At 44.3% G+C, this 18,386-nt stretch overlaps 2 protein-coding genes across 10 annotated transcripts; both read right to left on the reverse strand.

Moving 5' to 3' along the window:
- Positions 1–713: 713 nt before the first annotated feature.
- Positions 714–5,172, reverse strand: LOC130536004 (MOB kinase activator 2). Its single transcript, XM_057051559.1, has 5 exons — positions 4,721–5,172; positions 2,724–2,860; positions 2,561–2,657; positions 1,534–1,658; positions 714–1,463 (listed from the first exon to the last, which is right to left on the reverse strand). The coding sequence occupies exons 1-5, from the start codon at positions 4,795–4,797 to the stop codon at positions 1,231–1,233; spliced, it is 669 nt and encodes a 222-aa protein (XP_056907539.1). The 5' UTR covers positions 4,798–5,172; the 3' UTR covers positions 714–1,230.
- A 1,177-nt stretch (positions 5,173–6,349) lies between these two features.
- Positions 6,350–17,772, reverse strand: ppp6r2b (protein phosphatase 6, regulatory subunit 2b). Of its 9 annotated transcripts, none has more exons than XM_057051539.1 (25): positions 16,976–17,772; positions 15,795–15,948; positions 15,555–15,707; positions 15,358–15,456; positions 15,069–15,255; positions 14,713–14,850; positions 14,564–14,629; positions 14,332–14,444; positions 14,130–14,243; positions 13,617–13,737; positions 13,272–13,433; positions 12,973–13,197; positions 12,822–12,886; positions 12,611–12,726; positions 12,391–12,476; positions 12,234–12,311; positions 12,052–12,149; positions 11,916–11,973; positions 11,328–11,452; positions 11,005–11,180; positions 10,783–10,939; positions 10,575–10,654; positions 10,200–10,410; positions 9,163–9,319; positions 6,350–9,013 (listed from the first exon to the last, which is right to left on the reverse strand). In XM_057051539.1, the coding sequence occupies exons 3-24, from the start codon at positions 15,680–15,682 to the stop codon at positions 9,169–9,171; spliced, it is 2,754 nt and encodes a 917-aa protein (XP_056907519.1). In that variant the 5' UTR covers positions 15,683–15,707; positions 15,795–15,948; positions 16,976–17,772; the 3' UTR covers positions 6,350–9,013; positions 9,163–9,168. The 9 variants fall into 9 exon arrangements, with proteins under 9 accessions (XP_056907519.1, XP_056907515.1, XP_056907516.1 ...); XM_057051535.1 differs by having other exon boundaries at positions 15,555–15,704; positions 16,976–17,769; XM_057051536.1 differs by lacking the exon at positions 16,976–17,772 and adding an exon at positions 16,723–16,895 and having other exon boundaries at positions 15,555–15,704.
- Between the last annotated feature and the right edge of the window lie 614 nt (positions 17,773–18,386).

The following is an 18,386-nucleotide window of genomic DNA, read 5'->3' on the forward strand; positions in this document are numbered from 1 at the left end:
TAAAATCCCAATATTGGATTGTATACTGCCTTCCTGTGGTGAAATGTGGTATTACAGGCAATGCATATTCTATTAAAAAATCTTTACTGCTCAACATAAAATAACCTCTGAGATTTCAATTTGAGGACAGAAGAAGGAATTCTGTTTTATTCACAATAACCTTCCTTTTTTGTCTGCGCTGCATGGGCCTCGAACCGAGAACCCTCCCCTTCTCAGGCCAGTTCCCACCAAACTGAGCCTTGAAAAACGGATCTTTATTAAATCGTTTCAGAGTAGCAACAAAATGGTTTTGCCATGTGCTACTATGTGAATATTTTGTTCGACTACAAGAACAATGAAGCCAGTTTTGCCAAAACCCAGAAAGACAGTCTCGTTAAAAAACAAACAAACGTTTTTTCTAGTTCATATTAAATTGCGTGATCTAATCTGATAACACATTAAAACACAGTCTCACGTACTGTAATGTGTTGGTATTGGTTAAAAAACCTTAAAAGTTGCAATTCCTGCCCGGAACAGCGGGTGATATTTGGGCAGTGTCTGTTTTATTACTTTGACATCAACAGGTTATTGAACCTGGTGTTGTGCGCCAGAGACGCCGACAGGTGGTGCTGTTGTGCCTGTCTTCAGACGCCTGCAGACGGTCCCTGCACTGACCTCAGGACCAAAACTTCTCAGACAACTGTGACACGCTCCCTGAATGTAACTGACGCGGGTTGAGTTGAAATTGCATCTTGTTTATTTTCATTTGGCTCCGCTGGACATAAATGAGAAAACATTCCTTCACACAGAAGCTGCACTGCTCCATCCACATGTGGAAGGATAATGGCACAATGAATTATCCCTAACTATGTCTGTGTCTGGAAAACGACACCTGTTCAGTCTGAGTAAAACATACTTTACCTTCATATTGACCTTATCAATATAAAATAGTGCACACGTATGTTAAAACACACCAACATGCGATATTAAGGAATCACACGATTGCAATAACAGGAGAACTGGCTGCACCAGATCAGGTCTGAAATTTCTGCTTGGTTAAGCATAATAGTCTCTTCATCCTCCCACATACTGTTCAGTAACAGTATTTATATTTCCCTACTTTAAAAACAATTCATACTGTGAAATTTAAATGCTGAAATATACAATATACAGTATATGTTTTTGTAATCACATATAATAATTAAATAAGCGATGGAAAATGTAGAAATGCGTGCATTATGTGATTGTGCTCTATTGTCCCAGGGCTGTGATGAGGTCCTGCAGAGGCTCAGTGTCCTCCAGCTCCAGCAGGGCGTGCTGCCTGCAGAAGAGGGTGAGGTGTGTGAAGAGCGTGTTGAGGTGGGGGTGCAGGCCCAGCACTAGCATCTCTTTGTAGTGAGACCAGTAAATGTGAGCCAGAGTTCGGAAAAACAGCAGAAACACCTTCTGCACGAGGAAGATGAAGCCTGTCGGAAACACCGAACCTGCAAGAGACGGTAGAGGTGACGGAGACAACCTGCACAACCGGGAGGTGCGGATGAGATGTTTCTTTACCTGCTTTCGTGGGAAACACGTCTTCATCAGTCAGCAGGTCCTGAACGTACGACATGGCATAGTCGAAGTAAAGAGGGGCCGAGCACTTCAGCTTCCTGCCGTGGTCGTCGGTCCAAAAATAAACCCTGACGACAACAAAACACTCATTCTTTGACAGAGACACGGGAGAAAAATGTCTTCAGGCTCAACAAGTAATGCAGATGCAGGAGAACTGAAGCCTTTTAAACCATCTGTCAGGGTCATTTCACTCATTTTTATTCCAAAGTAGGAGCTATTACCCATAATGCAATTACTCTGGGGTGTGGGTGTGTGTGTGTGAGGGTTAATTCAACACTGCTGCCAATATTACTTGCAGAGTCAGCCTCTGGGTTTCTGTAAACCCGTAGAGATAATCTTGATTGGAACACATCCTATATAAATAAAGCGGAATACATTGAATTTCATCACAAATCCACTTTTTCCCCCTTCGAATATAAAAGGATTTTGCCCAGTCTGCTGGGAACTGAGCTGAGAAACAGAGGGTTCTAGGTTCGAGCCCCAGTGTAGACAAAACATGGAAGGGGTTGTGGGAAGGTGCCAGAGCACTGTCCAGGTACCCTTGAGCAAGATACTGAAGCCACAAATGCTTATATATGACCCCGAAAGGGATTAAGAAGACAATACAGTGTTTCTGTAGCCGGTAGGTTCTTATCAACTATATATGACAGTGATATACAGTATGTTCATATATCAGCTGAGACCAAGTAAGTAAAAAGCATAATATAGAGTATTTAGCTGCTTACAGGATTGTTGGGATTCGTGACTCGATTACAGTAAACATTAAGAAAAGCATCAGCTTGAACAAGACTGAGCAGCTAAAATACTGACAGTGTGAAAAATGAGAAGACCTCGTGTTGATGTTTATTTCAACTCCGGGGAAGTTCCTGCTGCAGCAAACAGCGCGTAAGAGAAATCCAACTTTCCGGCGGGTTGAAATTGCTGAGTCGACTGTCAATGACCTTCGACCTCCCCGCAGCAGAGGACTTACGTGTTGCCTGGTCCACAGGCGGTCGGGCAGGTGCTGGGAGTGCAGAACTCTGAGAGCGCGCTGAAGAACAGGTTGATGTTCTTGAAAAAAGCAACCGCTGGAAAGAAAGAATCAAGCTAAGTCCACGATAAGAGTTTCCTGTTGTTTGACGGGCTGCACTCACTGTTGCTGGCGAGCCACTCCGCCCTGTCGACGCCCGGCGGCAACGCGGCGAGGGGGGTCACGTCCGTGTGTGTGATCCGCTGGCTCACGTACTGCTGCTGCAGGTACGGCCGCTCCTCCAGATTGTTATTAATCCCCCTTGGAAAGACAACGCGGGGTTAACGAGGCAAGGAGGGCGAGGAAGACAGGAAATATGGCGGCGTGAAACAATCAATTGGTCAGTGGATTAATTCCTATGGCTGCAGCTGGTAGATACACTCTTTACACTCTGTTAGCCATGATGGGGCTGTGCACACACCCACCCACACACACACATTCATACTGTAACTGCAGACCTGATTCTTCCAATAAACCAGCAGTTCATGTAATGAAGGTAGTCAATTCTGAGCCAGTGTAATTACTGCTAATGAGGCTGGCTTCTGCAGGTCACTTCCACAGTCTAATGGCGTGTGAGATAAACTGCGGCCTGCTTCCTCCACCAAACACCACGTGGTGTCTTAGGAACATGGACTAGAAAGGGGGAAAAAAAACAAGCAAATAGCAGCCTGATTTGGGTTTATGCAAACTGGTTAGCGAGGCGCCACGCTGCTGCAGGCCAGACTTCGAAGACTCGCAGCGCTCCAGTCCGTCTCTTTTAATAGCGCAAATGTTTTTTAAGATGGCACTTTGGACTGAATATTTTAAAGAGTAGTGGAATCGAGCAGCTGCCACGTTCGGTGTTCAGATGTCTGCACACACACAGCAGCTGAGGGTTTGCTCAGTGTGACCTTGCCGGCCGCGATAAGAGAAGCGCCAGTGGCTCTCCGGGGGGCGTCGCTCGCCCTCGTGTAAACGCGTGGGTGGGAGAATTTGGGTGGCAAAAACAAGCGATCTTTGTCCAAAGTAAGAGGTCAAACAGTGACGAGGGAACGCAAACAGGAGCTGCGCTGAAGATACGATGGTGGAAACCACGATGACACGATTCTTTTAGGAACTCATGTTAACATCCTGTTCTGCTCCAGCTCAGGGGCGTTTATTTAATTACTGCCTCTTGACTACCAGTTGTCTCTTTCTCCCTCTCGCTCACTCTCACTCTCAAAAGAAAAACACACACACACACACACACAAAAGCCTGAGTGATTTTGTATTTGTGTAAACATGATTTTCTGTGACTGAATCTGCTCTCTTCGCAGCCATTTGTTTACCTTTACACACAGACACACACACACATGCAGGCAAGCACACACAGTGTACAGTTAACATACTCTTCATCACATCTATTTATAACTGTTACAGGAATGAACCCAAACCTGTGCAACAGTAAAATTGTTTGAAAGTCAAGTAATAAACTTTGTCTAATCTTATTTCCAGTCCCAAAATGTATCATTTGAATACCTAGAAAATTGCTAAATTATAGCTGGTTTGTGGTATTAAAGTCTTCTACAGGTCATTTATGACGCATGTCCTTTCCTGGCTACTGTAGAAACGTGGAAGGGCAGCTTCTGCTCATCAATGTTTGCATAAAAGTCTTAGTGCTAATTATAAAACACCATTAGTGTGGATGGTAATTACACATCTGTGTATATATTTGACCTCTGAAAGTTGAACTTCAATAGACAAAAGTGAAAGTTAGATGTTCTTCATTTCACACCAACGCTCATATTTAGCTTTTCAAACCAGTTTAGGGTTGTTTTTCATGTTTTCACGTTCAGAATAGAACATAATAACGCAATGCAAAAGTGTAACAACGTCAAGTCTGGAACTTTTCCCCCTACTTCAGTGAACTTTATTACCTTCCACCCAGTTACACTTATGTTGAGGAATCCACCTTTTCTGATGCCATCACACAACTATGTAAAACACACACACACGCGCGCGCGCGCGCGCGCGCGCACGCACACCCACCCACCCACCCACACACACACACACAAAGAGTGATCTGCAGGACATTCCGTAGCTTCCTCACTCTGTTTCCTCTCGTGCACACCAACACTCGCAAGAGTAAAGTTGGAAACTCACAGTTTGTCGCTGTCAGGAGGTTGGACCGTCCTTCCGTCGCTCTTTGTGGCCGAGGGGTAACTGTGGCAGCCCCCCATGGCTGGGCAAACTCACACAAAACCACTAAAAGCTGACTTGATGGCTCCACGGTTCCATCCCCAAAGCACTAATTAACTAACTAATCATCCACGCAACAGGGTGTGGGAGTTGCCGCCCCGACGCAAACATCTCTCACGCACCAGTGCGCGCAGCTGACAAACACATGCGCCCTCCTTATCCTGCAAAACACCCCCGTAGTCCCCGGGATTCGGACTCGCGTCTGCCTCTTCTCCCGAGGCCCCAGAGATCCAGTGTCAGTGTGTTTATGTCTCCTTTGTCTGGACTCCCACACCCGGCAGGCTCCTCCTCCCTCGGCTGCGAGCGGACGGGCAGGTTTCTCCACAAACCCATTCAAGTACAGGACGCACAGCTCCGCCTTCTTCCCTTTTTCCACCACACGCACGCACGCACGCACGGCAGAGCAGAGGCAGATGTGGATGCAGAAAAAAGGGTTTTCTTTTTTTGGGGGGTGGAGGGTGTCCAGGGTCTCTCCTCCATCTCCACCTTCATTTCTCCCCCCTGATGTGAGCTCTTTTCCATCTGTGATCCGAGTGTGTCAGTGTTGACTCTGGGGGGTGGGGGTAGAGGTGGTGTGGGTGCAGCCACATGTGCAGGAGACAAACATACAGTCAAGAACAAGGAAGCAACCTAATCCACAAGCTGCGATCTGCCCTGAAGGTAAACAGTTCTAAAGGCCGAGCTCGGCCGTGCACGTGTGCTCCTGCAGGCTGGAAACAGGAGATGAACCTCTGTCACCCCCCCCAGCACAAGATCATGAAGCTTGAGAGTAATCTTAAAGTCTTTAGAGCTATTAAAAGATGTAAACCGTAATTTCCTGTTTATCTCCATGCTACTCCAGGGACATCACACACACACACACACACACACACACACCGATGTGTAACATCCAGCTTGATGAGGTACTGGTGATAATGGAGTGGAGTAAGAAACAACCCTCGATGCGTCCTGGCAACCTGGATGAGGTGTATTCCTGGTACATGAGGGCACCAAGACAGCGATTAGGAATAAATACTTCCAGAGAAGATGGATGTGAGTGAAGGTTTATCCTCGCCAGGTTTTCTTTTTTTACAATTATTAATGGCTACTGAACATACATCCAACTTTGATTTTCCATAGAGGACCAAACCTGGTGGTGCAGAACTCAAAACCACTTGATTTAGGAGAGCGGTTTTACTCTGAGGTTCTAATTTTTAAAAATACGTTCCAAATTTAACTTTCAGCGATGATGTATATCATGTTTAATGTTTTGTTGTACATCAAACCTGCAGTATATTAATGTGCTGGCTGATTCTATGGACGTGCACGTTGAGATTTGAAGCACAAATCTCAGTCATCTTTGGATTAGATCTTTTCCTCACAGGAAAAAGGATTTAGGGAACTTTCTACTTTTTACTCTCACATCTTTACTTTGTTGTTGTGTTGCTACATTTAGTCACATTTTAACCAGGAAATAAATGTGCTTTTCCTGGTTAAAATAAGGTCACAGTGCCTGAATAGATGCAGTCTCTCCATCACTGAATCTCACTCTGATTGCTCTTCTTGGACAGATTTATTAGGTTCATATCTTAATGTACAAGCTAAATAGACAACAGATGACAGACACATCACTCTCTAAAAAAAAAAAAAACCCTCCAGCATCAGTCCAATTTACAAAAAAAAAGGCATTAAACATGGCTGTTTCTTTTTCAAACGGCTTCCCTCGGACACGTGGAACAACGCACACGCATGGAATGGCCCAAAAAGTGACTAGAATTATAGTTTCAGTCTTCTCCAGTTGTGATAGTTTGTTATACAATGCAACACACAAGGTAAATGAGGTGATGGTACTTAAATATGCATGTGTACTTGGAACCATCACACGTCAACCACATACAAACTAAACTGGAGGTGAAGGACACACACGCTCACACACACCTGAACGTTGTTCACGTCGGTTCTAGGATGAGATGGGAACATTTGACCCCGTCGTCTGACCCTGAACTAGGCTAACGCGTGCTCAGAGTGTTTGACGAACCAAAGCGAGACGGTCCTGAATCGCCGGCCGTCGACATGTGGCACCCCCCCGCCCCGATAACGCCGGAGAAAAACGCGCGGCGGCTTTAGATGAACTCTAGAAAAAGAAGAGGCTACTTCCCAGATATGAAAACCGAGTTATCCACTGGCGGGAAGACGCGCTTTGGCAGAGAGCGTTGAAGATTTGAAGGGTTTGAAAGTGTCTACGCGATCCTCTCGTTCAAGTCAAAAATGCTTCGAGTTGGAAAATGCAGCGGTGACATTTGACCCCGCCCAAAGCGAAACCCAAAGTGCTTCTTGAAAAAGTGCTTTCAAAATAAATACAAAAGTCTTTTTTTTTTTTTTTTTTTTTTAAAGATGATGCATTAACATCAGCTCCTGCCCTGAGAGAGCGACGAGGAGAAAAATAAAGTAAAGCGTGTCCATGAAAAAGCTGGTTCTGGCTGCCGCCACAGCTCAGGTCTCAAGCAGGGAGCGCTTCCCTGACTGACTAGCCTGCTGAAAATACCTCACTCAAGTACCACAAATGCATAAAAGGCATTTTCTAACTTTCCCATAGCTACACCCGTGATTATTTTCTGAATTAGACGAGTCTATAAGCATTAGGTTCTAGGTAAAACGGCCCAAACTGATGACTTACTCCCCCATGGCAGACCTGACCTCCTCCTCCTGTGGTTCAACAGATTAAAAGCCTGTCTCTGTATTTCCACTGATATACAGGTCAGTTGAACTTATATAAAAAGGTCTGTTTAAAAACAGATGGACATAAAAACACAGTAGAGTTCAAGGTTTAACTGTCGATAACGGGCGCCAGTCGATGGATTGTTCTCTGCGCTCTGGAACGCCGGGCTTGACAAAATCCCAAGTTGCGAGGTCAAAAGTGGGCTCATTTTGTCAATTTGGCCCAGGAAAAAAAAAGTATGTGTTGGCGAATTTTTGCTCAAAATTGATAACCCAACCAACGCAGGCTGTGCTAAACTTGGATTACCCTTAAATGTTCCGGAGGCTGTGCTGCCACAAACACCCAAAGCTCCACATGTATCAGAAGAACCGGACCTGATGCTGGGGTGGTAACTGAAACACAGACATCGTTATTGCCTCATTTCAAAAGTACAACACAGTAAATGTTTTACACACCGCCACCTGCAGAATGACTGCCGCTCCATACGCGGGATTTATTCCAAAAATAGATATAATGTTTGTATATACTGTATACATTTATATTACGCTGACGTGTTACCAAGAATAGCCACGATCTAATACAGGCTCAAATTTCACAATATTACATTTAAACAGCTCTGAGGGTGAGATGTGCACATCTTTGTGTCTTCTGGGTTTGTTTTTTTAAAACCTTGCACGTACCGATGCAGTTGTGTATGCATGCGTGTGTGTTACGCAAGTGTGCTTTCTTTTTCGTTCCCTTGACCTGAGAATGAGCTCCGCATCAGAGCTCAAACACACACACACACGGATACAACAGCATCCCTTAATCAAACTGTCACAGGTTTGAGCTTGCTCCCAAAAAATAAATGGCTGTAGGTTCCACAGGGATGAAGCAACGAGTCCAGCTTAGGTGGAGAAATATTTTAGGTGGTTATTTATGAGTAAAAATAAGCATTAAAACTAATAAAACACCCTCTTGACCATAGCCAAGAAAATTGGAATATCAAGAAAAGGATTTTGTGGAGAATTTCGGACATGGGCACACTGATCCGATGCTAAATGAATGCTGCCAAAATAACAAATTAATCTTTCTTTGAATTATTCAGCCTTCCAAAGGTGGCACGCAGAGTGAGAACATATACAGTTTTACTTTAACAGACTCAAGAAAAGAAACATATTACAGTTGTAGGTTTTCAAGATTTGGCATGGAACAAAAAAAGTCTTTACAACACACGGTCCTCTTTGTAGCAGTTCCACAGTAGCTATAAGGTGCAGGAGGGATCTACATTATCCATATGTGTTTTGTGTAATCCAGCATACATACTGTTGTAGAAGGTTTTGTCAATAGCTTCCCGATCTTCAGACATTAAAAAAGTGTATTGGAGGGCCGCTAACAGCAAGCAGGTGTGGCGAGGCTCTACGCTGAATGGGCAGGTATGAAGCAGTCGTGTGTGTGTTGTTTGTGTGCCTGTTTGCACAATTAACCATTAGGTCCATTAAGAGGTTGGCTCCGTGTCTCTATAGGGGAAAAAAAGAAAAACTTTTTACAATATTAGCAAAGCGGAAGCCGGTGTGGTCGGTCACTGTTGATTATGGATCTGTGGGCAACAGTAATGTTGATCATTTCTACTTAATTTAATTTCATACAAACAGAAATGTGCACTCACGCAGCTTTACTGCCTTACAGCAGTAGACTGGCTATGCGGACTGGCTGGGGTGGAACTGGGATCGTCGCCGTGTTTCTTCTCCTCCACGCTTTCTCTCTCATTTCCTTTCCCTTTGTCTTTGATGGCGAGGCCCTCAAGTGGTACCTTGTCTGCTTCACTGCAAGACACAGACGCAGCTGTAACAATCTGTAGGGACGGTCTGAGGTTGTCATCCGACCTCATGCTACATGAGCCTATTTATGCTGCTGGCTAAATTTACGTCAGGGTTTTTTTTTTCTCTTCATCTGCGCTCTGTTCACCGCAGCTTCAGTGCATCCAGCAACCTCATGCATCAACTCTTCTATTACTACAAATATAGAGCCTGTGACTGCCCACAGTGGGCTGGCCGCAGAAAATCTACTTAAGTTATGTGTTCTGAGGAATGAATTTCCGAGAAAAGCCTCCAACTCTATCATGCTCATATGTGCTTTGTGTTAGTAGCTTGTATTTTTGTTAGAACTTTAGCATGCTATCAGAAATACTGTTAGTAGTGTGAGACTTCTGAGGAAAAAACCCAAAACTATAAGGATTCTCTAGTTAATGTAACCACATTGAGTTGTAGCATTCAGTCTGACACTATGCTGCTGTTTACATTTTAAAAAACTGAATCCTGACTGGACTCATTCCATGAGCGAAATCCAGAAATAACGCGAGAAAGAAACATCACGCTGCATCCCGTTAAATGCAACAAGCAATCGAACAGCTTCTGATCGATTTTTTAAAAGCAAATACTTCATCAAACTGCTTGAAAACATTCCACACCTTGAGCAAAACATACCGTCTGACTGCCGGTTTGAATACCCTGTGTGTGTATGAAGGTGGACGCAGACAGAATGATGGGAATAGCAGAAGAAAAAAAAGAGGAGGTGGAAGTTGAATTGTATGGGGGAAAGTTTGGAGGGGAAAGGGAAAAATGAGTCTTTCAAAATACAAAGACGGAGAGCTACAATGGGGATACAGAGCACAGAGAGGGACCTGTTGAACTGGAACGTGTGTACCTGCTGAAGAATGCCCGCTCGTTTTTGGCGTCTACAGTGAGTCGAAGGGTTTCCTTGCCAGCTCCTGTGGTCACGGTTTCCATGGTGACTGTCTGACTGGCGGCAGACTCTTTCTTGCCTTCTTCCTCGTCGCTGTCTGAGCTGTTGGAGGAAGAGCTGTCGGACGCCACCAAGGGAGCTTTTCTTGCCACACACACACTCCACACGCACGCTTCAGACAAAGCAGAGGAAAAATATATTAAGCTGTGAATTTCATAAAAATAATGAAAATTGGGATGGAGTTCTAACTTTAAAAGACTTATTTTGAAGCACCCTTTATGACCATTGTCATGCAAGATTATCTACTAGTACCCAGATAAACGTGCACTAACTTACGGTTTTGGTTTAATTTGGTACCATCGGAGCTGCTGAGCTCCGAGTCCACAGGTGAGCTACATCTGGGGCCCGTTTCAGAGCTGGGGACATGAATAAATGGGCACACATAAAAACCCCGCATAAGTAACATCTGATACAAAAAATACAGCGTTGAACCAAAACGAAAAAACCCTGAAAGCTTTTCCAAGTAGGTGTTCAAAGGTCTTACCAACAGAAAGGCTGAAAGTCTGTGAATTTAGCCCATCCCTTCTCTCCTGCCTCTGTGGAACTGGGTTGAGAATCTGGAACGTCCCAAGCTGAAAAGCCCACTCCTGCTGCTGGAGCCTTTGAGTTCACCTCGCCAAAGTCAGCCACCCAGCCGGTGCCTGGCAAATCAAACAGGCCGCATCAGCACACTTGCTTCGAAATAAATGTCGCAATTCTGACTTACACTTTGTTCCATCGGTCTGGCTTGTGCTTAAGAAAGGATCCAGGTCAGCTTTGAGATCTTCCTCCTCATCAGAATCAGAGTCTGCAGCTTTGTTAGAGCCCTCAGTGCCAGAAGCTGCTGCCTGATCATAAATATTACTGGCTGTTTGGCTGTGAGATGTCTGTGATCCACCGAACCTTTAATAAAATTCGATATTTGATTTTACAAGAAAATGTAGATGAGTGAGCAAAAAAGACCCCAATTCTATCCCACGTTCTGTTGCATCAAATAAACTCCTCAAAAAAAAAAATGCGACCGCGGGTATTAAATGTTGTGGGTCAGACCTCTTGCGGGACTTTGTTTGTGTTGCAAAACTCATCCCTTTCTCCTCCCAGATATCTTCCTCCTCCTCATCATCAAAGGGTTGGATCCTTTCCTTGGAACAGGCCTCAAACACAGCTGTATTAGCCTGTAAACACACAAATCTGTCATTGAATTCATCCTCTGCATAAAACAAGTGAAAAGAAAGAACGATTTGAGTTTTAGTTTCACTATTAAACCATAGCTGTCTAATTTAATGGGGATAAGACCTGTATAAATGTAAAGTCTATACAAATTATCCAAGGTAGTTTTGTGTGTCGACTGGACTGTTTTTCTTCTCTTTTGAAGACATTTCGCCTTCTATCCAGAAGGCTTCTTCAGTTCTGAACTCCCTGAGGACAGAGCTTGAAAATATAGCCCTTGTGACTACCTTGGATAGCTATGACCTGGATGACTGAGAATCTACACAGACATCTATACACTTTAACATGTGTTAGAGCTCAAAACTGCAGAATGAGTAGCATAATAGCTGAACAGAGTAACAAAATTACAGCACAAACAACCACAGAAGTCAAATATATTCACACAACAAATGAGTGAAGTAGACTCACGATGTCCTGGCCTGCATCGATGTTAATATTAATCTCTGCGATTCGGTCAAAGGTCGCCCTGCAAAAGTGGTATTGTTTACTGCACAGATCCACAATAAAACTACTGCGATTAAGTGGGTGGCTTAAGTTAATTTACCCAATGCTGTCGTCGTGATCTGTGAACTCTTCGTCGTTGAATCCAAATTGATCCACAAAGTTAGCGGTCATCTGCTGGATCTGGTAGTCTGAAAATGTCTGCAAAATACATTAAAGGGGATTTAAGATTTCAATCTCTTAAAAGAGAATATTTCTGTCAATCATGTAGTGCAGTTACTGTACCTGTTGTAGTGTCAGTTCCTTAGGGAATGGACTCTCCATATCATCATCTGAGGATGGGCGCAGGTGTCCAGTCCCAATCTGGACAAGCAGAATGAAACCAAAATGATCCCAATGAAAAGGTTCTGAACTGCAAAACTGATTTTTTGTGCATAATTACCAGGTCTATGGTGTTCTTCCTGTTGGTCTCAGAGAGAGTCTGGTCCACAAAGGTTTCCCAGCGCCCCCTGCAGTCCTCTGGCAGCTCTACACCCACCAACACAAAAACAGCAGCATGAAGAAGGCAGAAAGCTGGAGAGCTATATTTTATTGATCGCAAACTGGGAAGTGGAGGAATTAAATTATTTTATTAACTGTGGTTGATATCACTGCACACAAACCTGCTATAAGACTGCCGATCTGTGCATGAACTGGCCCTTTCTCCAGGTTGTGGACGACTGTGTTGGCGATCCTGGTCAGATGTCCCATGTAACCTCTTCTCATGCCACCTGCTGACCTGTACACAGACGTCAAACGCTCAGGGAAGCCCTAATACTGCAACCTCCTGTCAAATAAAAGCTAGTAAAGGAATTGTTTAGAAGACTAGATTACTGGATCTTATCGTTCTCTTCCCAAGCATCCAGAATCCTCGGAACAAGGTGGCACTGTTGGAACAACTGACAGGCAAAGTTGTCATCAATCAATAAAGAACAAATTTCAAGTTAATCATTTAGTTTTAATCGGAGTGAGAAGAGACACGCACGTGATTCACCATTAGATTGTACGCAGAGCTTTCACTGCCAACCGGAGGTTGGGAGATGGTTTCACTGGAACTCTGGTCTTGGGAGGCATCCAGATGAGACTTTTCCTGAGATCCCAAACCAGGCTGAAGTCTCATTTCATGTGCACAGGGCCGAAGGATGGCAGCAACACAAAGCTCTACTTGGAGGTGGAGAAAGTTGTTCCAGGTATATTTGAAAAACAACTCCTGAAAGAAAAAAAACAACAACATTAAGCTTGAGCTTTCCTCTCAGCGCTGAACTCTGGGAACAGTCATCTTACCAGGAGCAGATCCATCGTATTGAGCCGACACAGTTCCTGCGCTATGACGGCGTGGCTAGAAGAACTGGTGTACAGCAGGGAGGCCACCAGTCTAGCTACGTGCAGGCGTGTGTTCCCAAAAGGTTCCTCGAGCACACCCAGGGTAGTCAGCATGGGATTTCTCTAAAAATACACCGAAGGTAAGGAGAAAGCTGAAAAACAACTTTCTCAACAAAAGCTGTGACTTAGCATAGCAACAACTGAACATTTGTGATTGTGACATGCTTTTTGCCTTCCAGGATCAACTGGAGGACTTACAAAGTGATAGGATCTCAACTGGGAGCCGCCTTTCTTTATTTTATTTACCTTGGGAGGCTGCAAAAGTAACTGGTGGAAGTGTATCAGGTGGGGTTGAATAGCCAACAAAATGCTGCTGTTTACAGTGTAGCTTCTCTCGAAACCCTGAGCATCCATTACACCGTCCACCCTACGGGAAACACAAGATAAAGAACAGTTTAGAAGCGATGATGGCTATGCAAGTATTGTAGTGTGATTTCATAGGGTAATAAGATAATAATAGCACAGTAATAAACTCAATGACAGAAGATTTTGAGACAAAAATGGCCTGATGCATGGAGACATTTTTTACAGTATAGCAGCGCTGTTTTGATGTAGCAGATCAAAAACTGCTATTTTGGTAGGTTTATTTGGAACAATTCCCTCATGGAAACGTAGACAAATGAGTCCGTTTAGTAGAAAAAAAGGTTTAAGAGACCCACTAAATTAGTGGAATGACAATAACTAACCTCACCATGTTAATCAAAACAGTATCGATTATTGACAATTCCAAGTGAATTTTTTTTCCAAGTGAACACTCACACTGGCCGTCTTATCTCCAGTAAGGTGAGAAGAACCTGGATTCCGTTGACTATACAGCTGTCGGTACCCTCTCGTGAAAACATATTCTGCAACAACTGTTCCACAGACTCTTGCCTGTGGGAACGCACACGAGCGTCTCATGGTTACAACATGTAACAGAACGTGTGGACAATCGTGCTCGTATCGACCATCTTTGACTTACGACTCCAGCACGGCCAGCAGGGGGTCGGGCTGGGAGAGCTCCTGGAGCTGATTGGCCTGGTCTCTGCTTAGACGAATGATGTCACACAGAGTCTGAGAAGCGTTGGACTGCCTCTGTCATGGCACAGCACGCACAAAAAGCTCAGTAATGGAAAGTGTCTAGTGGAGGAGCACTGATGACGACATGTATCGGAGCTTCTTGTCCATAAGAAAAGGCAGAAATGCCCTTTTACCTCTTCATCCCTCTCGGGGTGAATGAGCTCTATGAGCCTCTGTGCAAGCTTCTCCTCGTTCAGCCACTGTAGAGGAACAGCGGCTCATTATAACAGCAGGGTTACTGTGTGTAAGGTTTTAAATGAATATGGGTCCACTTGTCTCATACTGTCAGAGTCTCCAGCCGGAGAGGGGGTGGCTCCACACAGCTGATAAGTCTTAACAGCACATCCATCATGGCAGATGTATCGATGTGCTTCAGGACTAAAGAGAGAAAGCCCTCTTTCCGCCGCAGGAAGCTGAGCACCTGAACACACCAGAGTGAGGGGAAGTGCGTCACAAACCTTGAGAAGGTGCAACCAAGTTCTATCGATGTCTCATAAAGTTAGCGCCTAAATGTACTGCAGGTGGATATTTTCCCATCTAACTGGGAAATCTGGGATAAAATTCCACTGCAACAACTCTTAAGACTTTTCAATTACAGAAATGCTTCCTCTGACTTGGCCGTGTACCTGAAGGTGTTACCTGCTCTGTCTTCCTTGTGATGAGGTTCCCAATTGTTTTGCTGAAAAAGGACGCCAGTAGAGGGTTGAGTGGAGACGGCTGCTCCAAGAAGGCATACAGACTTTCCAGCAGTGGCTCCTCGTTGCCCAGCTTATCGTTGATGTCTCCCACGTCGCACGTCAGCAGCTCACACGCTATATTTGAATACCTGTAATTAATAAAGAGTAGTGATGCTTAGGTAATACAGCAAGTAGCACAAAACCAGCAAGGAACAGTATATTACATCAGCAAATGCAACAGAACCACCTACTTAAAGCGCTTGACTTCTTCTACACCAGTAGGAGGCTCTGTGGTGATCAGACGGACCAGCTCCTGCATACACTGGTCCTGACTCAGAAACTGGAGAAGTCTGCTCGTCCACAATAGAGACACAAAAATCCGGTTACCATCAGGAGAAATTACTGACCCAAACCATGTTTGAATAAATTGGCTGCATATTAAACAGACCTCCGGTTCTGCGCCTTGCACTCCTGCAGCACATCCTCCTCATCCATGAGCTCGGCGAGAGTAACATCCTCTTTGTCCAGCAAAGCCTCCAGGTGGGAGGACGTGTGTAAGTCAAACTTCCAAAACATGGTGGATGGCACTTTATCTTAGCTGCTGACCAAGAGGGGAATATACTGGTCATATTTCTTCGCTATCTGGTCTAGTATTTAATCACAGCAATGTAGTATTAAAGGCTCTTACATCTGACAAGGATTAGCGTGCACACTCAGAGCTTGTAACCAGCCATTGTTTCAGTTGGATGGCCTGGACGTGAGTTAGCAATAGCAAATTCAGAGGCACTATCCCACTCATTTACATGGATGCCACGCAAGCCCTGGATGGGATGAGCTCCATCCTTGTAGAGACAAGCAAAAATAAGGTAAAGAATCACTGCACATCTTGCTTACAGAAGAGGAGTGTGTGTTGTAGACGGGGAAGAGCAGGAAGCCAAGTATCTGTAATTGAGTTAGTGTTGCACATCAGTGTATTGGCATTAATCAGCTTGCTTTGAGAGCCCACAAACACAGAATTATCTGCATAATGATGGTAACTATGGTGTTTACAGGTACTGAATACAAACGTTTTCTATGTGGGAGACGGTTTACAAATGCAAATGATGCAAGGACTGCAAATTTAACACCACGGAAGCTGTGACTGGCAGCGGATTTTAAAGGATATTTTACATTTAGATCAGCTAACAGAAGTCCGCAGGATGAGCCCGTGATGAGGCTTTTGCCACAACTGCGACTGCCTGCACAGGTTGCAAAGGCATTCAGCAGAACACATGAGAACCAGCGTAAAATGGACCTCGTTCGGCGTGGTGCGTTGTAAACACGGATGCTAAACCAGCCCGAACGCAAAGATCGGCGCTAAACAAACAGGTGTTTGACCGTAAACTTACAAAAATCACATTTTCCTCCCATTCTTAAGCAGAAATTCACCTCCCGACCGCTGCATGAGCACAGAGACAGGCTTATGTGGACGTGCGATCGGCTAATAATAGAGTTTAAATACAGTAGATTAGGGATGCTATTTAGCTAGCTTATCCACACGGTAACCTGTAACTCGGCGGTAACTCATGTGCATCCAGCCCGCGGGTGTTCCCAGAGCCTCGGGTCCTGCCACTCACCCTCCCGAGAGATGCCAGACTCGTCCGGAGGCTACGTCTGAAGGACGTTTTCGGATGTTAGCGGAGTTTTAAAGAAGTAGCGGCCGCTAACGACGTTAAAGACGCGCCGATCGCTAGCGCCGGTCGATTACGTCCTCCTGGTTCTGGCGTTACCTCCGAACACACAGCCAGGCAGCACGCACACACGCACGCACGCACGCACGCACACAGCAGGTTCACAGCTGTTTTATTCGCCAGGAAAGGACACTTTTACCTCTCGTTCATCCAGCCGTCATCCGCGAACCAGACATCAAGTCGCCAACAGGGGCTGATGGTTACCCGCGGGCCCATAGCTGCTCGTTCATGGCTGCGCTCTTAGCTCGGAGATGTCCCCTTTCCCCCCGGTTGCGGTGTCATTTACACCGCCGTGTACACGCACTGTGGTCGGCCACTACAGCTGCTCTGCCTGCGTCCTGATCTTAAGCAGACAGGCGACAGTTTAATGTCAGGTTTGAGAATCAAAATGGCGGATAACTATAACGCAATCAAAAGTTCAGCCGTCCAACTGTTTTAAAAACATCTTTATTTCACTCTGGCAAAACTGCCGTGATGGATCCGACTCGGGTAGTCGATTTTAACAAATGTTGGATTCATACCAGCCTGACTTTAATGTCTACAAAACGTTGCACACGCACAAGGAATGTTTTATCCAAGTGATGTTGCGTTTTTTAGACAATTGCGTCGTTTTTAAGGCGAGAGGTTAGGGACTGTCGTCTATTTCTTTTGAAGAAAAAAAAAGGGACCGTCTGGATTTTTTTTCCTCTTTTAACCTTGACATATACTGATATTGAGAAAAATCAGAAAGGCACATTTGTAAATTAAGCCTGAGAAAAATAAACTCTATCAACTATATCACCATTAATGACTGTCTGATTTAGTGGGTGAAGAAAGAAGACAATGTAAAGACTAGTCTATTGTATGCAATATTCACAATAGGTACAAGTTGCATAAAAAAGTACCTTAGAAACCATTTCTAAGGATGAGATTAAACAGCACCTTTTTAAAAAACAAACAACACCAACAACAGGGTGCACATTCCTGTTTAATCTTCCCAGAAAAATACAATAATTCCTGGAACTGGCGATTGAGATTTTAATTGAAAATGGGAAAAAATTGAAAAGCAGTTTAAGCATGACTGTGTAGGTTATGATTCTAATAAAATGGTTCCTGATTTGCATTTTTACATTTGCATGCAAGCTTATTTCTGAATGGCAACATCCTACATGACTAAAGTGGCAAAAGAATGTAAAAATGTTATTAATAAGAGTGCAGACCTCCACCAAGCAGCTAATTTCCCCAGATATCGTGTCTGACACCAAAAAATAATACTCAAATTACTTGGAATACCTTGGAATACAATGAGTTTGTCAGCTGCCATATATTGCTTGTATTTGAGGGTTAAAATTGACAATTGAGACGTCAGATTATGAACTATGGTTCCGATTCTGAGTGGTCTTCCTTTAATAGAGGTTGTTCATCTTTCATCTTAAAAAGAAGCAGATCATTTTCAAACATATTGTGACTTAAACTTGCATTATATATACAAGCAATAGTAACACAAGGTAACATAACATAGTGGATTGACTTTGATCATCACCTAAGGTCTTTGGAAGGTCAAAGTCCCT

This window comes from Takifugu flavidus, chromosome 13 (genome assembly GCF_003711565.1).
Source record: "Takifugu flavidus isolate HTHZ2018 chromosome 13, ASM371156v2, whole genome shotgun sequence".
In the NCBI taxonomy this organism is placed as follows: domain Eukaryota; kingdom Metazoa; phylum Chordata; class Actinopteri; order Tetraodontiformes; family Tetraodontidae; genus Takifugu; species Takifugu flavidus.